Here is a 24,023-nt window from a genome sequence, read left to right on the forward strand (position 1 = left end):
TACACCGTATAACAATTTATTAATTAAATTAATAACAATAATAATACAATTTAATTTGTTTTAGTCAGTCAAAATTATGTACTGCTTATATTGCTGATCTTACTGGGAAAGAGTTTAATATTAAACAATTGCGTTACGTGAGCGTTTTTGTTCCAGTTTAAATTTGGGACGTTCTGTTTCTTCAAACACAAACTTCGGTTTAAATCTTCGTAATTCAGTTAATTGTGCCCTGCATTGAAATCATAAAGTAATTACAATACATTCATTAAGTACATTAGGTACGATCTTACGTGGTACGAAATTTGTTACGTCCTATCATCACTTCATTTTTACAATTAAATCATAAAGATTGTACACGAATAATTGTTTCTTCATCATTTTATTAGGTACACAAGATGTCTTTTAATTAACACGAACATCCTGCAATATTAAGAACGTCTTGCTGACAATAAACTTAAAGTAAATACATAATTAGCTTAACATCTTAAATCTATTACCACATTAAACCGTATCGGGTCAAAAGCTCATTTAATTGGCAAATTAATGTAGTGACGGTTGATTTTTGTGATTGTATTATTCGATATGCATGTCATATATTGCATATTCAATAATTTACGGACATTGAACGTTTGCTGACTATTGACAAATCAACATGATAAAGACAATGATATCTATAAAGAAATCTGATTTTAATACATCTATTTTTACGATATATATCACTATAGCGTATATATTCGTATATTTTGATTAACATTTTCTATATAGTTTTATAATAACTAAACTAAAGAATAAAAGCCGAACTCATCTCCTAATTCTACGACGCTTAGAAACCAAAATGTATTCCAACAGTTTCTATTTTAAACAGTAATTCGATGAAGTTCTATTCACTTTAACCACTTAAGGAAGAACAAGGATCTTAAGCTAAACTGATGTAAGTTACGAATTAATTTACATATTTCTCAGCTTTGTAGTATACTTGCACACTTTCAATTGTACTTTTTTTCCAACTCCAATTTTGGATAAAACCGCACCTGGGACTAAATTTCAATAATGGCCAATATCAACGGGATGGGGGGCGGTTGGCTGAATTAATCTTGGTTCAGTTATTGAATGTGTGCAAGTTCGTCCGTTGTCGTGACTACGAAAGAATTGAATATCATTCTGAAGTACTTCCAGATTTTTTCTTAATTTTATCGAATAAATGTACAACATCGTGAATGTAAACAGTTAGAAAGTCGCAATTTTTATGGATCATGTATGTACACAGAAATCATTTTGGATTGTTTTGTACTATTTTTAGAAGCCAATAATTTGATCATTTTTTATCAAAAATAGGTTGTATGTTGCTTGAGAGTAAATAATCTTAAAATTTACATTTACTTCTTAAAGTTTAATAATTCATAAAGAAGTAGCGGAGAGGCACTTCAGAATATAAATAAATTCAGAAAGGTAATAATTCAGACACCTGTGTAGACCATGTTTTTCTTTACTTAGCACTTTAATTAGGCAACGACAGATCCAGTCTGATTAAGGGGTATACATACTTGTTTGATCAAAATAATTCGTTTCTTGAATCAATCAAACATAAATGAAAATACAATTCAATTATTTTGATCACATGTCGTGATCACACTAAGTCACATTGAAAATTGTCCTGTCGAATCAACCTGGGATGAATTACCATAGAAAATAAAATGAATTTTTTGAACAGAGTACAAATTTAATGTGACTTTTGAAATGTCGGGGATCGGAAATTGATTCCAGGTTGATGCGTTGAAAGTTTAGTCGGATCGGACTAGAAACATATAAAGCGAACTAATCAGCCGATCACGAAGCATGGGGCTGCATTTTGACGTCTTACATTACATAATTGGAACCTTAGAACGAGCGTTTTGTTTGTTTTGGGGTTCGTTCCGCGTGCGAAACGCCAAAAACATTCAAGAGTGCGTCCTTTGGTTAGTCTTGGCGTTCGGCACCCGGAGCGTCCCACCAAGAAGAACGGAAATGACGTCGAAGGAACGGATGGACGATGGATGCTAAAACTGCGGCGTCGAGATCCTGTCCGAGTCACCGCAGAAAGGCCGCGCGTGTCCGGCATCAGCTGCAACAGCAGCCTCAGCCGGCGCATCCTCTCCTGTGGCACGTCCCGCGCACCAGAACTAAGCGTTCGATCATCACAGCACCGCGTCGAACATCTGCAGGGACCTGGTGATCACATCGTCTTTGAGGCACGATTCCATGAACTCCTCTATAGTGATGACGCCGTCCTGGTTCAGGTCCAGCTTCCGGAAGACTCGATCGATCTGTTCGCGGGCCTTGCGGTCGTCCTCGACCTGGTGGGCGCGCCGCCCCATCAGCTCGTGCACCGCCACCACGATTTCGGACAGTTCGCCGCGGCTGATGCAGCCGTCGCCGTTCACGTCGTATAGTTTGAAGGTCCATCGGAGACGCTCGTACACTGAACCGCGAAGCAACGTCGATAGGGATATCAGCAGGTCCTGCAGGAAAAAAGCCGTTATAGAGTCGCTTACATGGGCTAACACGTCGACGATCGTTATGTATTCAGATTAGAACCACGCCATGAAACAATCATAAATTCACCAGAACATTTTTGAATACATTAAACGGAATTTGCATTTTAGTCCTGGTCGCGACTATTTCATCATTCCGTTTTACGTCGGCGTGTTTTAACGTTCTGCCTTTCCGATTAAAATAAATAAGAGACTTCATGCTCTTGAACTTCATTGTTAAAACACATTTTCGATACATACTTGCGCGCTGAAAATACTTCTCCAATAGTGCTAAAAATACAAACACGTTTACCTTTCATTTATCGAATCCTTACACGTTGTTTCGGAGAAATTTTATCACATTTTAATAATATATATTTTCTCTGAGGTCGACAATTGAAAATACGTTCTTCCTAACTTTGGCTGATATGAAATTTTTTTCTCGAAAAGTTGAACCATGTGATATTTCTTTTAACATTTGGAACAGATTTTACACCCTTTCCTATATTTGTCGCTAGCCTGAATATAAACAAGGAGTTTTATAGCTGGGGAGTGGTCACGTAATACTTTCCTAATGAACGCAAAAAGAAGTCTGTATGCTACTACAGTAGCAGCGTCTGTTAAATTAAAAAGGATTATTATCTTTGTCATAATTAAATCATTATTAAAAAAGCTGCTGAAACAACCAGTGCTCTCTAATTGCTTCTCATAAATTGTAAAATACAATTACAATCTTTTTCTTCCCTCTTTTTAAATAATATTTGACTCGTTCAGATTTCTTATTATTTTCAAGATAATCACCTAAGCAGCGGAGGAATCTGAAATGACACCACAAAAGTCTACTATGTTTTTTTTTACCTATTTTTTATTAAAATTCATTGGCTTCCCAAATTTTTTTTGAAAAAATGTTAGCACCTTTTTCTCGAAAAATATCAACATTTGTATAAGGGATTATTGGCTCAATCGTTAGCTATTGTGGAGTTCTACCACTGGTTAAAATATCTGTCCAACTTTCAAAGTCACCTGTATAATAGTCTTGAAATAACTTACAGTTACAGTTATTTATTTTCATCATTTATTCCAGCTATTATATTTGTGTTTAAAAATATGTTGAAATAAAAATTTTAACTCCACATTGCAATTAAAAGAGATTATAAATAGTTTACGACCTGTTCATTTAATAGTTTAATAATTACCTAAGGCAATAAATTTGGTATTTTAATGTGCAAAGTTAATTTGAAAGTCGACAATTAATTTTAATGATTTCCCTTGCCATTCAACGTGGAAACGCTGCAAGCATTCGGGGCACTTTTCCAGATTCCGCAATATTATCGGAAATTTTTGTATTATAAAACAAAAATGTTTATGTAATTATGTTATTAATATAGTTGTTCCTTAATTTTAATGAAACTTTTTTATAGTTGAATTTTTTTAATAAACAATAGTCAAAACGTCGTCATGTTGGTATGAGCCAAACAGTGATTTTCATGATAATAGAATTGGTCACACAGAGTGTCAACATTTTTTAAATGTTACTGAGTCTGCGCCCTGACGAGCGAGTCAAAGTTGATTTCTCATTAAATTTGTTTTGAAAATGAATTCACGCAAAATAACTATTATGGATTCCTTTTATAAAGATTTTATAATTTTTGAGTTTTATTTTATAAAAAGTTAATACATAAATTGTTATTTTAAAAATCTATACAATTTTTTACTGGTCAATCAATTATCAAGGTTCTTGTTCTTACAGTTGCAGTTTTTATCTTGACTTGATTACATTAACACTTCCCCTATCTAATAATTTTTGAAATTACTATGTAACTTCCTCTTCAAATGTAGCATCACATTTATAATTAGAACACTTTTTTGAGTTCAGTTTACAAAAGCAGTGTTAAATTCATCACATCTGTCAGGGCACATAATAAATGATCATGATCTTTAATTTCCTGTCGCTGAAATCGTCTGTGGGTAGGAAAATCAATCAGCCTCATATTTCTGTGAAGTTTCCAATGTTTTGCAAGTGAAAAATTATTTCTTCCAATATCCTTTTGTGTAGGATCAAAATACACACGAGTTTAAGAAATCACGGAAGCGTGTCGTAGATTAAACGGTTTAAGGTAGCATGAAGGTGTTTGTGGCAGTTAAAATTAATCGAAAAAGTCCATCTTGCTGTACGCCAGCTATAAATTTTAGTCATGACATTAAACGCAGAAGTTTTACGTTTAAAACAACGATGGATGCAAGTGAAACCAGAGCAGACTTTTGTAAATTATTTAAACATTTTTAGTCGTCCTGTCTCGCGTACGTATCCTGCAGGATAGGGTCACAATGTGTTCTGCCATCATACTTGTCCCTGTATGCAAATCAAATATTGTTCGATTTATTTTGTCAAGCTTACGAAGAAATTACAAAATTACAATCAGAGGAATAAAACTGATTGAATTTAATTATTTTTTCTAATATCACATTTGTCTACTGAAATTCCAATCAAATTTTTACACATGGGGTTTAAAATTGTTCCTGCGGTTTAAACCATATAATAGCTTTTGATTAATGTTTCCTGAAAATCCAATAACTTCAACAATGGAGAGAACCTAATGATTCACAAACGCGTCTATTCATTTGAAAGTGCTTTTAGCGACAAATAAAGACAGCTTTTTCACACCGTCCATGATTTTGTCATATTTCTCAATCATCTTTTTACACATAAATTTACACATGTATGGTATTTCAACAGTCATAAATCATATCATATTCACTGAGGTAATCCTTATTGTACTTGTGCAATGTTTCAAAGATGGATTCTTTATTTACATTGTGACAACTTTAACGTAGCAATAAACCTCTTGTTTTGTTTTATTGACTAGTTATTCCCTATTGGGACTCGATCTAATTTAATTTCCCGTCGAATGATGGATCCCAGACGTAACACCCGATAGCAAGAACCTCCATAAAAAGTTAATTGGTACTTGTTATTTAAGAAGGACTCTACCCTCATGTGACAAGACGAAGGTTCACCAGTAGTATTTATTTATAACAAAATACAATAAAAACTGCCAAATGCGGCAGTAAAGTCACATCAAGAAGCCGAACATTCGTGTAATTTCTGTCGAATTTTGTTAAAAACAGAACGAAAAGGACATATTTTTAGTTGTTAAAAGTGGACTTGCTAATTTTAATATTCCAATGCCACGGTCGGGTATGAGCTGTTTCGATTGAGCGAGACGTGCTTTTCATATCTAATCTACATCTGGATCTTTATCAAAATTCCACGTTCAAATACAATGTTTTGAGACAAGTTTTGTTGGCACTTTGACAGATTTACACTTTTCGTGGGTTCGGTTTCGATGTGGTCATCGTTCCCGGATGGAAGTGAATTTTTTTCGGGGTAACGGTCTGATGTTCGCCGATCGGGGTCGCAGGAGAAGAGAATCAATCCGTCAGCGTTCACCCTTGATTACCGCCCCTTGCACATCTGGCGGACTTCGGCCCTGACAAATTACCTAATTTCGTGTTGGCTAAAATTTTAATCGGGGACATTTGTCAACTTCATCCAAACCTGACCTACATAAAGGTGAGACGTACGCATCTCCTCTTCAGATTGTAAACCAGAAAGGTCAATCCAGTTTTATAAGGTTAAAGGATATGTCTCGTCTGAATCCGTTCGATCGGCACACTGCGCCACTCTGCGGGCTTCGCTAGGTGTTGTTTCAATTTCAGGCTATTTTCAGGACGGAATACTCACCCTGAAACTAATTGCTCCGTTGCAGTTAACATCGAAGGCTTTGAACACGTAGTGTGCGTACAGACTCGAATCTGAAACACATCGATTTGTCATTAGTGAAATCGGGGCAGACGAGTGCTTTTCTAAAAATTTATGATTTTTGACGATTTTTCCATACATGATTCAATCGCGCGGACGTGTCCCACTTTCCTCTACGTGATCGGGATTGTGATTCCCTCGAAATTGGTTATGCGCCTACCGAAAATAATTTTTATTGCTTCCCGATATTAAATAAGTAGAAATAATAGATAACCCAGTCGAATTACAAGATGTTCGTGACTCTATCGTAAAAGATATTTACACATTCTGAACAAATCTAAAATAGATGTTTAGATATTTATTTCGATGACCCAGTTTGCGGTTATTACAATTTACCGCCAACATGAAAACTGCGTTTATTTCATTGCATAACATATTTACAAACATACTTTCCAACAGGAAAATTCACTCACTCACTTTACGTAATCGGACCGAGCTTTTGTTCAAAACTCGGTTTTGTTTCCTTTTTTAGGACGAATGAGCGTTTCTACTTTAATTAATTTTATCTAGATCTATTGTTTCGTCTAGTTATTTTGTAGTGGAATAATAAAATCTTTTGTTGTCGTGGCTTGTAACTATACCCGTTCGCAATTTCAATAGAATGGGATTATTGTTGTGGAAATATGTTGCGGTGTAAATTTTGAGGAGCACTCACATTTTCCCCTTGTTTCATAGCTTTTCAAATTAACGGAAAAGCCACGCTTCTAAGGAAATGTTGTATTAGGCTTGCGTGCCAAACAGATAGATCGGACAAAACTTTTGTACTAATGATGCATTAAAATTTATGAACGTAAACTGCCATTGCCTTACTGAGCTTTCGCACGACTCCTGAAACTCGAACAACAGAATATTTTCACTTGAATCATCCTTTGCATAATTGGAAATCCTTCGGATATCTATGTTAAAACTTCTTTCGTCGACACTTAAATTATACAGGGTTATTCACGAGACACTTCCGATGAAAATTTCGTTGTATGCAACCCAAAATACAAAAAACCCATAGAACTTTATGTTTTGTTAATTCGAAATAAGTTAGCAATCCAAGTAGCTTTGCGAATAAGATTAATCATGACACTTTCTCTTTATTGAGGTTATGAGCAAAAGTTAATATAAATGTGAAAACTGATATGACAGACAATAAGGGCCAGCAATCGTTGATTTAAGTATTACTTTTTATAAATTTAGGAAGATATGTAGAAACCATTGGAAATTGTAGTTTCGGTTGCATATAACCAAATTTTCATCGGAAGTCTCTCGTGACTAACCCTGTAGTACAATTTACTGTATTAGATTATTTCTAAAATTGTTGCACAATGCTTGTTTTCAAAAGTTTTTCATATGGGTATCGTGTGGTCAAGAAAATTTCTAATCCAGTCAGCCTTGACAATGTGCGTGATTGAACTGGATTGACAATTTTTATACTCACTTGGTATAATTAACGTCATAGCACATTAGAGATCTGTCAAATTTTGTCCATCTATTATTCTGGGCAACTCAGATCTGATTCATTTTCTAAACGTTCAAATATACAGAGCGTCCCAGAACTGCTTCCCCAGAGAAAAAAGGGTGTATTTGGGTAAATGTGATAATCTTAATTTTAAAGAAAAAAAGTCATATCTCAAGCGATAATCGAGAAAAGACATCCTAAACTTGACCAATCAGAGTTGAGCACCATCAAGGTAGGATGACCACAATTTTGCGTTGCCGGAGTTTTGAAATAAATTTCCAAGTTCACTTTTCGCTGACTATTGCAATATTACTTAATAATTAACTTTGCTGTCTAGCAACGAATTGGTGAAATTGAAAACTTTATGTGAGCTCCAGGAAAATTTATTTTAATCATCTTGAAGTCTCTTTTGCTGTCGGATTGTGGGCACATGCCTGTTTTCTATGGGGAGACAATTCTGGGACAGGCTGTATACATAACGTGTGTTTAAGAAAAATTGTGGTCCAGTGGCTTGTGCTTGCTTTTATTTCAGAAAGTTTGTCATTTATCACAACAACAGTCGTTGCGTTATATCATAGAGGAGAAATTATAAAGTAAGTCATGGTTAATATTCCAACATCAATGGCATCCAAACTGTTTTCCATTCAACATTGGAAATTAATTTTTGGTATTCTATCATCTGCCAAGAACAGTTGACGTTGTAATCGAGGCAGCCTTGGGGGTGAAACCGTATGTCTTCTGCAACTGATATGTTTACTTGTGGGATCTAAAGTTACGCCGTTTGAAGATTTTAATCCAATTAATTTGTTTCTAAAAAATATACGTAGAAATTGCAGCCTTTACAATTTATTTTTTGACGTTAATTAAAATTTTTCTCCGGATTCTTGGTAGGCATTTCGTTGTGACGCGAACCACGGCTGCAGACATGTTTACATGAAACATCAACAATCAAATTCCTAACCTTAGATTCTCGCACTCGTGTTTCTAGTTGTCATTTATGCAATACATACGTCTACAATTTAATAAAATAAATGTTCTTGGTAGTACTTTTTTTAATTCGGATATTGTCAATAATAAAACCTTATTTAAAAACAACCACTTCCAATATTTTTGCGTTTGTTTTTCCAATCTTATTTGACAATCATCGCTGACGCTGCAATTCAATCGTCAACATTTGCAAGGCTGACTCGATTACAAATTTTCTTAATGACACGATATAACTAGGACGAGGCAATTTTAAAAAGCAATTTATTTGACACATTCCACAATGAAAAAGAACTTATTTATCACAATAACAACACTGTAGGATAGTATTGATTGGCTTTTTTCCTTTCTAATATGGTTTTGTCATTTAACTTAAATGAAGAAGCTTACGCTTACGTAAATACGTCTGGCGAAGAGATAACTTGTAAGCCAGAAATTGGCATTTGCAGATAATACTGAAAATAATAAATGAGTCCAACTTGAAAACCTGCCAGGTGCTTCATCGGTATTTTGAAATTTAGAAGCAATTGAGTTTTATGGTAAATAATAAATTGAAAATCCTCTTAATATAGCTGAACCAAATATTTTATAGCGTCTATAAAATTCAGAAGTAAAAGTAAATTAACCGTTTAAACATATGAGTGTAATGGTGTATTTATTATTCCAATCCAAAGACCACCCTTACATTATCTTGAATTTATCACAGTATAATACTCAAGATATTTGTGGTAATATTCTCTAACTTGCTTCTAAAAGTGGTCACGGTATTCTTTGTGGTTTGTCTGAATCCCGTCTAGACTAATTATTTGCTTTGTTAACGATTTTCTTCCTGTGGTTTAAAACAAAACAAAGACTTGTTAGTATACTTTATACCATTACATAAACCGACAAGTGCTTGAACTGGATGCCTTTGTGACCGTAGAATTGCATAAATTTCGAGTTTCCAACATCGCGTGTCATTTCATCCGTTTCATTTATAAAGATATCATGACAGTTGGTGTATTGGCAATATGTGATTCCGATCGCAACTGAAATTGCTTGAATATTTAAGAATGTGCAGTATCATTCCGGAATAACAAAATTGTACTTACTTCCGTGCGGGAAAAATTTCGAATAGATTTCTTTAAAGCTATCTTCATGGACAACACCCTCTGGGCATTCCTGAAACAGAAAGAAATCACTCGTAGTAACGTTCTAAAATATCAAAAATCTATGGGGCACTGGTGTGTTTATCTCCTAATCGAGATCTTATTACACCTTAGATAAAATTAATTGGTGATCAAGACAGGTCGTAACTAAGATTAGAGAGCGAGGAAAATCTGTCAGGTCGGAGTTCCCGATTAAAAAGAAATTAATGGGATTCTTCAAATTAATACGATCGCATTTAGGTGTTTCCGTAAAGGTCTAACACAAAAATAATTGGATTAATCCGACGAGAGAGGGCAGATTGCTTTTAATATTTCACCAAGTCCCTCTGCAAATAAATAAAACCTCCACTTTGAAACTAAATTCGCAAAGTTCCGCCGTAATCAATGAATATTTCGGAGACGTTCCGGCGGAATGGGAACAAGTAGCAGCGTTCGCCCTAAACGACCCGGATTAGACTTGCAAATGTTCAACCCCTTTAACGGAGTTATGTATTTTTTACAGCATCGATTTTTTTTGAGAAGTTGCTCTAATATTTATCCAGGAAATTGAAAAGCAGCAAATAAGGGAAGTGCCACCGGATCACGATGTGGGGATCCAGACACTCATCCCGGAACGGTCGAATGTGCGACGCTCCATAAATAGAATCTTATCGAAATACTTTCACTCCAGAAATTAGGAAACAAAGTACACGCGAGTCTGACGTTTCATTATGCGAATGTTATGCCAGTTAGGCACTTAACAAGCACGTTTACATGAAAGAAATTCAAACGGCGATTAAGCGCATTTAGATTTACGAGATCGCAAATTTGTTTGGCATCGCCGGGCTCAATTATTGCGTTATTGTGCATATTCATAGTTGATTTACGAGTTCGTGCATATTTTGATGTACGATATTGATTGTCACGTTCTCCGGAAATTTGCATAAAAATGTTATTTTCCTTATTGTACTGCTGCAATCGTAAAAATCATCAAAAACCGTACCTGCAGTCGTAAAGTGTTTCGCTTCATGACTCGATTACGTTGACTCGTTTCGCGTTATAGAGTTATTATATTTTCGCAATTAGAGGGATGTGTTATTTCATCTGTAACTTTGCACAATGTGTCAAATTTGTTCCGGTCTGATTGTCGCGAAATGTGTTAGGAAAATCGATGGAGTCGACGGTGCATTCGGACAAGGTCTGGCCAATATTTTGTCGACTGCAGCATCATCGTTGCGGGTTTTAAATTAAAACGGGGAAAACTGTTTGGAAACGAACATCGTGTAGTATAAACTCAATTAGGGTACCTCGAAATTAATTATATACAAAGACAGACATAAAAAAATGTTAGCATCCTTTGGTTTGTATATGGCCGGTTTCAAAACATCGTTTAGTGCCTGCAGTAAGGCGAGCTATTAGCTTTCTTTAACGGAATTTTCCCGCAAATACCCGTGTCGAGGGAACCATATGAGATTTATATGGTTTTGAAGGGTGTAGGAATGCTTTTGGCATCATTGCCTACATATATTTATGACTTTATAAAAGCAATATCTCCTGCTGTCACAGGAAAACCTAGCCGATGGAAAATTCGTAATACTTTTATCCATAACGACACATTTTTATTATCCGGTGGTGGTTGCGTCTTCTGGAGTATTTTCGTTGGTTTCAAATAAATAAAAACCGTTATTTTAATTTGGCACTGGAAGCAGGAATGCGAGTTTGTTGTAGTTTAGCACATTGAAACAAGGAAGGACCTGATCGCGACAGGATATGAACTTATTTTTCTTTAATTGAAAGATATTTGAGAAACTCTCTAGTTTACACCATTTCTAAAATTGGTTTTTGGACGTTAACACTTTTTCAGAAAAAGAACAAACAGAAGATTGAACTGCACCGACGTGACAGTTGTCAAATAAACTTAAAAACGAAATACAAAGAAAAAATGGCAGAAAATAAATCTGAATCCATGTTTTGGATCAAAATAAACTATTAAGGGGGTAGATTATTATTGTAACATTTGGGAGACAATTTGAAATTTGAATGACATTGCTTCGTCAATACCAACCCAATTCCAGTAAAATGAAAGTCACTAGATATGTAATTGTTTTATATTTAAAAAAAAAATAAATTAATAAAGCCGAAGTAAAAAAATAGCATGTTACACAATAAACTGTCTTGTGCAACTCGAATAACAATATACTATTTCGATCAATTTTTGCTCCATTTAATATTAAAAAATTTTTTTTTCAAAACTAACTGATAATTATCTTAAACTACAAAATCGTTTATTCAGCTGAACAAAAGATATTTACGGCAGAAACTTTCTTTCTCAACGAACACAAGATCAACGGCGAATGATCGTTTCAACGGTTTGTCACTTCGCTAAATGCAACATTCGTAAGACCTTTCAAAATACTCTTGACCTGATTTATATTTGGACATCCAACAGTTAGTGCCTAGAAACGTCTAAGTCTCGTATAAGGTCTTTCTGGCAAATTCTACATTACCTTTTCCTCTTAAAAATTATTTTCAAGTGATTTTGAAAATTGAGGTTATGTATTTTAAATTATGGAACCTTTTCAAATAAATTACATTATAAGCGAAAATATCGTAAGTAAAATATGACGATTAGAGAATTGTATAAAATTTCCTTTGATACTGCAACTGTTGACCGCAAGGTAGGAAGAAATGAATGTATTGCTTAAATTTTTCATGACGTCAACTGGATCCTCGGATGTCTGTTGAGATCGATTTAATTTTTTTCGGTATAACTTTGGAACTATTAGTTTGGAAAGAAGTCGAACAAATTTTGTCCCAGAGTGGATTATCAATCTTAGCATGAGAAAATATTGTTGAAACGCACGAACGACGTATGTAATTTATTTAGCAAAAAAACTAAGCAAATATCTGTTGTGAATAAATCCAGTAATAAAACACTTTCCAATTATTTATGTGTTTTCAGCCCAGCTACTGAATGAAACGAACCGAATTGAGTTATATCTATTTAATTATAGTCACTAAAAATAAAACGAGGAGAATAGAACTCGCAAAAAATACAATTAATATTTTATGAAGCATTCTAATTGCTATTGCGAGACGTAAATCTGTGGGAACGACGTGAAAACTTTGATCATTTTTTCATGAGAAATTAATCATTTAAACTTTTAGTAGAGCTGTCTAATTTTCTCGTATTAAAATATTAACAAAGCTCTTTAAAATGTCCGACGTGTTGAATAAAAAAAAAACAACGCACATGGCTACATCACAGTCTTGATAAATAGTTAATGTAATTCTCAACTGTTTCCTGTCGATTTTTTCCACTTTCTAGTTCTGTACTCAGAAATATCAATCCTCGATAAATATTCATGAATAAAATCAGTTACGCCACTGAACTAGATTAACCCCGGTGTAAGCCAAAACATCAATTGCTGTATCACGGTTGATAACAAACCGGCCGCTTTTGTTATCAGCCACTTTCCTAAATGTTTACTCGGCTTGGCTAAAATGTTACAGGGTCGGGCGGCTTATGTCTGAATTCCCCTGTGCATAAGGGACGTCCTTGCAAAGGCAAAGACCCGATATCGTCTAAATCGTTCGTTTCATCAAAAAGAAAAAAAAATAATTCGTTTCTGTTGCGTAAATTATACATCACGAAGCACCCTTGTTTCGTGAAGGTCAGCCAAAGGACGCGATTTCATCAACTTATTTTCAAGCGAATTGTACTTGTCGATTTTGATAAATCCCACCCTTCCGAAGTATCAACGTTCATTTACATTTATAATATGGCGGTTCGATCTGATTACCGCTCCGCACATGCACACATTTTCATTTACCGAATTAAATCACGATTTTTTTAATCCGCAACGACGGGAATAAATAAAAGAAATGGCGCGGGGGAAATGATACGGTTTAAATTTGTGTCCCATCTTGCAATTGAAATTTATGCATCGAAGAAAAATAGGAAAATGTCAGGATTCGCGTGCTTCGCCGCCGTTTCGGTTCACATTCGATGGAACGAAAATATATTAAATCCTCAGTTTGTTAAATTATTCCGTGATAAGGTTTTAAGGCTCGCGTTATATCTCGATCGGGGTTAGTTTTTAGCGACCGCCGTCGAGTATCAGAGATTAATTCCGACAAACACACTCCGTGGGGTTGCCATATTTTATTGTTGTTGTTGTGTTTCTACGTTAATTAATTCAGGGTGTTGTCGTGCGCGTTTGCCGAACAACCGTACCATAAAACACAAATATAAATGTTTATGCCGTGTATTTTTAGTGCACCCCCGTATATACGGTCTTACGTCCGTAATGACCGCGTTTTACTCGATTCCTATCGAATTTACGTTCCCATTGTTGAATGGGATACATTAAATTTAACGAGCTTTTATCTCCCCGCGTGCTCATTATAAACAAATAAAATTATTGCAAAGACGCAAATCATCGACGCCGTTTTTGGAACATCGATTTGCCTCAATTTCCTCGATCGCACCGACCTTATGGATTAGCAAACCTCCCGTTTTCTGTTTGTTTTCTGACAAAACCATAAACATATCCGCCGTAAACACACCTTGACGTGTTAATGTGATCAATCAGGAGCGGGTTCGTGGTGTTGTTGATATTGTAATTAACACTTTATAGGACGTGTAGGGAAATCGTTAATGCAACAGATAGAAAATTGCGTTCAACTCGCAAGTTTTACCACTTTCCACTCGTGGTCGTCGTCAACACCCTCCCAGCTTAATTATCTAAGCAACAGTTAGAACTGAACGATTGGTCTCGCTAACTTTCACTCCAAACTTTACGTCCTTCTCCCTTCACGAATTTGTCAGCCACCAGACATTAAAAAGCTTTCCTGCCATTCCGGCAGATTCCCCTTTTAATATCGGACAAGGTTCCATACTTAGCTGTTGCGTGTCCCAAATCTACACCCAAATAGCCCCTTCCTTTTAACCAGGAACAAACATTTGACGCCTTCAAAGTTCATCACGAAACTCTAAAACATGTACACACAAAAACTAGGTGCGGTGATTGATTTAATTAGGGTGATCGGTCTAGTTGGATTTCTTTAAGGACACCTGTTAACGCGATTTATTATAATCGTGAAAAGCAGGGACGCGTCCACGGACCTGGGGGATTTGCGTCTGGAAAGGGGAGGCTGTAAAATACCGGAAAGTGCAATTCCCTTTCTTTTATAACGTTTAATTGTGGGTTTTTGAAGAATTGTAAGTTTTTCTTTCTGGCGCGGACCAGAGGAGTATCCAATAATACACTTAAGGGTTGGTTGCAGCTGATTAATGATCGACTCCGAGCCACCACTCTTATAGGGGTCAATTAATAAAACAGTCCACAACAAAAATAAAATATGTTTGTTTTGGTGGATTGATGGTGGTGGAATTCTTTCTCGAACTGACAACGAGAACGAAATCTGGGTCAACCACGAAATGAAGGTAGGGGCGAATTGGTTCGGAAAGGTCATAGATAAGAAAGCATGGTTACAGCTCTAAAACAAATTAGAATTTATACCAATAAAATTTAGATCAACAAGATCGAAGATCCAACACAGATTCGAGTGATTTATCGTGTGGTAATATGTTTACAGGGCTGATAATAATGGATTCGCTGATCGATCAGAGTTATCCGTATTATCATTTCCGACAATACTTAGTACTGGCAGGTCGCGTTAAAAAGTCTTCCGTCTAACCGCTTTCGGTTAAAGTAAATTATACTGTTGGGAAAATATTTTTTATTGCCTCATATATTATGCCTAGTTTCATTTGGGGTTATTAATGTCAACGTAGACCCCTAATGAAATGCCGAAAATGACGAAGTTATTGAAAGTAAAATGATGTGCGCCACTGGCACGAACGCAGTGACGTCACGGGAAGGCAAGAGAGGAATCGATAAAGCTTCCTCCCTTGTTCTCGCTTGCTTAAAGTCCTATCTGCTTTCGCATCTTCGCCGTAAGCAAATTGTTGAGACAGCGAAAAGTCTCTGCCGATCTCTGCAGCTGCTGCACTCCATTCGCTCTTAGTACCCTCTACTTTCTTTTATCCTGATTTTACAGCTATTTTGAATCCAGACTGCCTACACCGCATCATAAATTCATGTGAAGTATGTTGTCTGAGTCTGCCAATATTGCCTATACTCCTGTTTATCGGAATTACATTTAAAAAATTGTAAATTTTACATTTCTGCATCTTTCACAAAATTTTCTTTCATCACTCACGTTATCTGCTGTCCACAGTTAATAAATTAATATCTATCTCAAACTGATGTGACAACGTACCCTTTCTTAATTCATCGATTGTTCGGTAAATCCATCACACAGGCGTTCCAGCAAAGTGTTTGCATAATTAATGATACACCAAATGGCACCAGTTTAGTGATCCTAATGAGACTAGTTTACAATTAGAATTTTCGTATTTATTTCTGGATGGAGTCAAAAATGTTGCTCAAAACAAACCAAACAGTGTTAATGAGAAATAATTTAATACGGTTCCTGTTGACCTACAATTTAAATTTTGGCTTTTTTACAAATATTTTAATAAGAAACGTCATTAACTGTCTTGATGAAAATAAAAGTGATTCAAAAAATAATACTCAAAACTTCTGACACATGAAATGACAAAATGAACAACACAAAAAAATCTACCTGCCTACTATTAGTACTCTCAAGATTTTATCTGTTTTTTTTTTTTTTAATCAAAGAACCACGACCTGTTGATGTAGGTTTGCAATAATAAAATTTTACTAAATTTAGGGGATTTAATGATATCTAGTGGCTACGCCTGCCATTTAGATTTAGTTGTTATTAACTTTGGTGCGATTCTGTTTTAAAATTGATCAATATTGCTAAAATCCATTGAAAAATCAAAAAACCACCACCTGTTGCTTTAGGTTGGTAAAATTTAAAAAACCCTAGGTAGAAAAATTTGTCATACTATGTTGGTAACTATAAATTATGACATTTATTTGATTCAAAATAAAATTCAATTGCTTTGAATTCCGTTCATATTGTTTTATTAGCAGCAAGACATTTAATAAACACTTAACCTCAAAATGACAATTCTAACCAAATTTTACACTAAACAGCGTTGTCGATAGTAGTTATCGAGGAAAATGCGACGTTGGGGGTTTTTTGATTTTTTTAATGGACTTTATATAACAATGTTTCAGTTGCTATGATATGAAGCTGTTGATTGGTTGGATCTATGCAAAATCAATATTGTTAAAACTGTACAATGTTGTCACCTCTATTTTGGATGTAAATTGCGGTGTTGGTGGTACTTTGATAAAAAAAAAATATACAGCCTTTCCCATACATAAAAAACAGGCATGTGCCGACAGGAAAAGAGATTCCAAGATGACTAAAACCAATTTTCCTGTAGCTTACATAACCGAGCATTAACCGAGTTATAAAGTTTTCAATTTCACCAATCCCAGAAATTCGTCCTCGGGTATTACTAAAAAATCGGACAGATTGCTAGACAGCAAAAATAATTATTGATATCGCAATAATCAGTGAAAAGTTTACTTGGAATATTGATTTCTAAACTCCGGCAATGCAAAATTGTGATCATCCTACCTTGATGGTGGTCAACTCTGATTGGTCAAGTTTAGGATGTTTTTTCTCGATTATCGCTTTATTTTATTTTCTTTAAAATTCAGATTATCAGATTTACCCAAATACTCCCTTTTCCCTTGGGGAGGCAGTTCTGTGACATTCTATATACAGGGTGTTTCTGAAATAGGTGCATTAATTTTAACTGGTAATAGAACTCGTCAAAAGGAATAACTTTTCTATCTACCATTTTGCCGAAAAACGATGTTTAATTCCAAAAAAAAATGGAGATTTTTCACTAAAATAGCCCTTCGCCACTAAACACTGCAATGGCTAATTGAGATCAGCGCTAATATGGAAAAAACATCCATTTTCATCCAGAAAACGTGTTTTAACGCCGAAATCGAAATTCAAATAAATCTACCCGTATAGCAAAAAATCCACTTCGTAAGAATCTGGTTGTTTCACGTTTTTAGGTAGCTTAGTTTTGGAGATATGAACGTTTTTAGAAAAATCTTTCCTAGTTTTTTAAGCCATTACGCAACGTTTTTCGCCAAAATGGTAAAGAGAAAAGTTGTTCTTTTTGATTAGTTCTATTACCAGTTAAAATTAATGCACTTATTTCAGAAACACCCTGTATTGCTATTTTAAAATTCTTAATTAATGCTAAAATTATAAAGATTAAATAGAAAAATAGATTTCGGTGGGATAAACAATTATGTAATTTATTTTTGTCAAGGACAAAATTTATATTAAAATTTGGTTTTTAAACGAGACCGTGTTCATTTAAATTTAACTATGTACATTCAAATATAGATTTTTTGGAACGAATTAACAAAATTTAATAAATATAGCGCATTCTAGTGTGTACACTATTCTGAATTTAAAAAACAATGAGGTTCTTTGTTGTTTGCAAGATTTGCCAAAACGAAATTATTTAGCAGACAGTGAAAACAAACTGGTGTGAAAAATCTACCTAGAAAAGATTTCCAATAACAGTTTGTGGTTTCAACGAATTTCGCTAAAAATCTGATACTTTACTTCCAAGTTCCATCTCTAAAAGTATTTGATTTGACATTATTGAGCGAAAACGCACCCTTACTTCCATGTCCGTGTCATGGATTCATTACACGAAAAGTGTTTTAGCAAAGTGTTTTCCTAATTAATAGTAGGCCAAATGGCACTAATTTAGTCGGCTTAATGAGTCTGGCTTACAATTAGAATTTTCACAGTTTATTATTGGATCGTATTTATTTCTGGACGAAGTTTGGAAATCAGCTTAGACATACCAGACGACAGTAAACAAAAAGATTACAAATGCTGACCTTTATCTCCACTGACCACTGATTTCTTTGTTTTCTTCTTCACTTCCAGTATGTTGTTCAATTCTGCCGTAATCAGATCCAACTGTCGTTTGCCACGATTCAAATTATTTCACCAAAGGCGTTATTAAGTTAAAATAGAGCAATTGTAATTGCTGGAGGTCATTTTTGTATGTTGACTGTTAGCAAAGCTGTGGAAACTTTATCGATAAATAACATGATAGTAACCCTTTCGGTAACATTTTGCCTCGCTCACTCTCCATTAAATAATCCCTTATCCACCGACCGATATCTGCATCGGTCGAAGATTGTTTGTTCCATTTTGAATCAAGAAAGTTTAATTAATCGCCGTTATAAACAAGATCCACTCGCAGGTGCCGTTCCAGTTTGTTGAAAAATGTTCTCGTAAGCCGGTCCAAGTTTTCCATTTGCAGCGCATTTTTGATAAATCACCCTCGTTACTGTCTTGAAAAATAAAGATCGGAGAGCATTACCGTGCCAGGACCGTGGTTGCGAGAGTACTCGTTTCACGTCCCGTTCCAGAACATCGCTACTTTGTTACAGGGGTGTAGGATACTACAGCAGTCGCAACCCCGCTGAAAATAATTAATTATTTTTAACTGAAAACAGAAACACTAAAAGCACGCAACGTTCGTTCTCATTATTGCCATCAGCATTTTGTTGGGTAAGTAATTTTTAATCCTAATTCGCGGCGGTCACGACACGATTCCAGGTCGAGCGCCGTCCTCCCCGGAAAGTAACTTCGCAAATTGCATCGCTGCAGGAGTCCACGAGAATTTTGCACACTACTAATTTATCCACCCTAATCAATGGAAATTAAGTAATCAACATTAAAGCCTGTCCGTGAGGTTTGCCGTAATCTAATAAAGTACGGCGGGGTACACAGTAAAATCTATTAAGGGAGTTTCAGGAGCAGAGAGCGCATCGAAGACGTTTACAGGAGGTCGCCGTTAGCTCAACTTTACGGGCACGCCATCAACAGGATATTGGGATTTGGGGGCAGTAAACACCAATAAAGACGCCGCTTTCAAAATAGCTCCTGTTTATTCCGATGCGAATAAAACCAAGAGGTTCCGATAGAACGGGAATTGTGATTTTGTCATCCGAAAAAAATAGTTTGCTGTCACTTTTTGCGCCTGCGAGTGATTTATGGCGTCCAGTTGTTAAATCTTGTTTCGTTGCAGTTTTCTATGGTGCTTCGTCACGCTGAAAAAATGTTGTTTTCATCGGGTTAATCGAAACAATATTTTCTGTGGTCATTAATAACGCCCACAGTGAGATTACATCTTTGAACTTGTCTCAAAGAGATGGTCAACTTGTTTGGGAACGGACACTTTATCGTTTTCGACGCTAAACAAATATTTTAACGTTGTTATACGGTTTTCTTCCAATGTGAATAATAAATTGAAATACCGCACGTTCAGAATTTATGATATTTGGAATCGACAGTCGACACGCTATTAAATCGCACAGGATGTTTAAAAGACAATCTTAAATAGAATCACTTAACGAAAATATCACCGTTCATAACATTTCCTATTTATTTTTAGGGAAACTAAAAGTGCGTGATACATTTTAATGTTTCATCAGTAATGCACGCAAACTACCAGGTGTGGTGCATACGAAAACACTTATCTAATTTTAGAATTTGATGTGCAAAGTGTAAATGAAATAAACGTCTCTGGAGATACAAATTCTGCGACGTGCAATATTTTCCCCCCAAGAAAATAATTCAGATAGAACGATCCGCAGTGGTTGAGTGTAATTTCGATTAAAAAAATACAGTTAAATTTATAAACCGTGATTAAGTTTACTGCGGCTTTACTTCGAGGGTCTTGTGGGTACAAATGTCGCTAAGTTGCAAATCGTTTTTAGATTATGGAAATCTAACAATCTTGTTACCATACGACTTTGTAAGACAGCAATTGGGTCAAATGGGAATCAACTCTTGTCTCTGGAATTACCAAAGTTTCAAAGTTCCAGCTTGTTTGTTTGCATTATAAAACTTCAAATCTTAAGCAAGAACTTCAACAGTTCCCATATTTCTGCTCTAGGTCTTAAAGTTCCTGAAGGTTAAGACTTAAGAATTCTTTTCACAAATAGGACTGGAGCAACAATAAAGAAACTGTTAGAACTAAAAGTATCTTTGTGACTGCAGAATCTCCAAAATAAGAGGTCATTTATTTGGAGACTCCAAACTACTTTACATTAAAAGTGTACGCTCTTCTGTTCTTTCTAGTTTAAATTCCAGATTTGCTAACTAAATAGTAGCATTTTAAGAGACATAAAAATATCATATCAAATTGGTGACCAATAACAAAAATAAAGTAGCATTTTTTTTGTAACCGGACTTGAAACAATTCAAATCCTAGGAGTTCAAATGTCCACAGGCGTCAAATGTAAGCGTTTCTCACTTATTTATCAAAAAAAAAGCCTCCAAAAAAACGCGAAGTAACGAAATTATTACCTAATATTTAACCGATGCCACTGTGGTGTAACACGAGTCGCCCGTATGCACAGATGACAGATGTCAAAATCAAAAATAGCAAGATGGCCGTTCAACGTTAAAAAGTAAACTTTAGACTTTAGTATACTTTACTAATATTATTGAACCTTCAAGTACTAATAATATTGCAACAATATAACTAGGAATTACTGGTGCCTTAAAATTTGAAAGTTGTAAGTTTGAAAATTGTGCTGTGATCGCAGCAAAAGAAAATAAATGAGCTCATATCCGACTTTTTTTGTGATCCGCTTGAAGATAAAATATAATTCATGTATCACGTGATCCTGAATGATCCAATGAAAACGCGTAAAAGTCCTTAGTTGCATGGCTATCACAGCGATTATAAAAAACAAAAAAAATATTTTCTTATTTACTTTCGTCGTTACGATTTTTGATTGAAATAAATTTGTCAATTTGACAAATAAATTAATAATTTTGTATTTCATTCATTATATTGTCTCATCGAATATAACACGTGGTATGATTAATCATCGATGATATTAAATTCGTGAAATCTCCAGCACAATTTCACTCATAATATCATCGATAATAATCATACCACTTGTTATATTATAGCTGAATATATCATTCAGAGTGGAAGGTCTTTTTGTGCTTCTCCCAGTTGCGACCTCGACTTCGTCTCGGTGTTCAATGTCTGGGCTTAGCGCAAAAAGACTCACTTCTACTCTTAATAATATAATTAATATGTGATGTTATTTGTAAATTTGTATGTATAATATAGATAAGTTTCATTTAATTAGGTACAGTGGTGATGTTTACTGATAATATAAAATGAGCGGCTTGAAATGTATATCTTTGAGGGGAAATTACATAAACAGATATCCACTTGTTGCATACCACAATTTAAAATTTAGGAAAAATTGAGGAATCGCAACCCTTAATCATTAATAATTGATAATAATGTGCACACTGAGTCTAATGTCACTCGGGTTTTAATAAATTTTTAATGAAATGAACAAAATAAAAACGATTCTAAAGAAAAAACGTATATTTCAACATTATTACTAAAAACTGGCTCTAACTTAATTAACGTGGACCATTTTAACGCTGAAAAATAAAAAATATTATCGGTGTTTGTACTGGGACATATTTCTTCATTTTTTAAATATTAAAAGATAATGTCGGTAGGCTTGAAAAATGTTCCCGTGTATCCTTTATGTTTAGCTTACCCTATAATAAATAGTCTCATCAGATTCCCTTTCGATGTTTTTCAGTTGACTTATTTTTCCTTGTACCCGCCTTATTCAGGAAATTTATTCGCAAATTAATCCAGCGCCGAGTATTTAAACTTTTTTTAATGAAAACGCTCACGAGTTACCCGGCGCTGGAGGGTAGGAGGGGGGAAGCCGACTCTTCGGGGATCTTCCTCACCAATCTAGTTGTTGAATCCCCTTTGTGGTTTTCTAGAAGGAAATTGAAGTAAAGCAATAAACCCCAAGATCGCAATATAACAACCCCATTAATTTTATTTATCTTGGCGTAATGGAAATTTACATAGTTCTCAAACTGCTTAATTATTGAAACGGTAGTGAGCAAAAAACACTACTGAAATTATTGAACCAATTAATAATTCATCTAAATTTGTAACGTATCCGACGTTGATATGAATGATCCGCCGTAAAAAAAATTTAGACCAACAGCTGTCGCGGTTTCCTTGCATTTTTCATGAAACAAACCCGGGGACGGCTTTAGCTGTGCTGCATATTAATGAACGAGGTAATTTTCTCATCGATAATGAGGCAAAGTTAAATTTTAAATCCCGTTGTTTGCTTATTCCCTCGCTTTTTATTTTTAGCGACCCCCGTTCGTTGTGAAATTAGCTGTTAAAAGCATAAGTGATGTTTTTTGCGTGGCGACATACGTCGCCGTATGATTGATAATCATTCATTATGCTAAAAAATGCACGTTACTTTTCCAAACTTGTGAGTGTTTAAAAATATTTTCCCGGTGGAAATAAACACGTGTCCGCTCTCTTTATATCTTAAAAATAATCCACATTTCTGATTTTCTGTGTGATATGTATATCTGTTTAAACTCGAGTGGTCAGTAATATAATTCTTTTGCGTAATTTCTTCCATTTTTACGATTGTACAGGTATGTGACACGCGGCTCATAATATTCCCTGGAGACCTTAATTATTTAAATAATGCCCCAGCGCCTAGTTAGTAAATTAGTAACGCTGGGTAAATAACTGAAGCTAATTTAATAACACCTCTCTGTTTTGAGCCCTTTTCATCACATGCACCTAAACATTTGCCGGTTGCTGTTTTAGGGTGTTTCGGGGGGAGGTTCAACTGCCTATAAAACATTAGGGGTGTTATGAATTAAAGAAATCAACGATTTGCTGAATGGGAAAAGTTGCGACTGACCGTTTTGAATCCTCTGTACATGATTCTGATTTCCTGCCTGGTGAACTTGGTGAGTCTGCAGAGGTCTTCTAGGGCAACAGGCACGGGCTTTGGCACCCTGGACGGCTCTATCTCGAAAACGACCTCCTCGATAGGGCTGTCAGACGGCGTTGCCATGTCTTCCGTTATTTGTCGGCAGATCGTGGAAGACACATGTTAGCATTCTACCGCAATCGCACCGACTGTTCTATCATCTGCTGCATTCGAATTTATTCCGGTCCATCTCTCTATTAATAGAGGGCAAGATCTCGCCTTCGACCGACAGTCTTTTGGACCTTAATACAGCATATT

At 35.3% G+C, this 24,023-nt stretch overlaps 1 protein-coding gene and 1 long non-coding RNA gene across 2 annotated transcripts; both read right to left on the reverse strand.

The window, feature by feature from the left end:
• LOC138135260 (A-type potassium channel modulatory protein KCNIP1) lies at positions 1 to 23,849 on the reverse strand. The gene is made up of 4 exons (XM_069053963.1): positions 23,694 to 23,849; positions 9,856 to 9,925; positions 6,256 to 6,326; positions 1 to 2,498 (listed from the first exon to the last, which is right to left on the reverse strand). Exons 1-4 carry the CDS (start codon positions 23,847 to 23,849, stop codon positions 2,175 to 2,177), a joined length of 621 nt encoding a protein of 206 aa, XP_068910064.1. The 3' UTR covers positions 1 to 2,174.
• On the reverse strand, positions 8,283 to 9,627 carry LOC138135263 (uncharacterized). Its single transcript, XR_011160904.1, has 2 exons — positions 8,861 to 9,627; positions 8,283 to 8,792 (listed from the first exon to the last, which is right to left on the reverse strand). It is a non-coding gene; the product is annotated as an uncharacterized lncRNA (long non-coding RNA).
• Positions 23,850 to 24,023: the final 174 nt, after the last annotated feature.

Source organism: Tenebrio molitor, chromosome 7 (assembly GCF_963966145.1).
Source record: "Tenebrio molitor chromosome 7, icTenMoli1.1, whole genome shotgun sequence".
Lineage (NCBI taxonomy): Eukaryota > Metazoa > Arthropoda > Insecta > Coleoptera > Tenebrionidae > Tenebrio > Tenebrio molitor.

What these genes read in the sequence shown, in the direction of transcription:
- LOC138135260 (XM_069053963.1), bottom strand. Translation starts at nt 23,849, where the DNA reads ATGGCAACGCCGTCTGACAGCCCTATCGAGGAGGTCGTTTTCGAGATA. An exon ending in GAAATTTTTCCCGCACGGAA is followed by an intron (nt 6,327 to 9,855) that starts GTAAGTACAATT and finishes GATGTGTTTCAG; the next exon opens with ATTCGAGTCTGTACGCACAC. An exon ending in ACGGAGCAATTAGTTTCAGG is followed by an intron (nt 2,499 to 6,255) that starts GTGAGTATTCCG and finishes TTTTTCCTGCAG; the next exon opens with GACCTGCTGATATCCCTATC.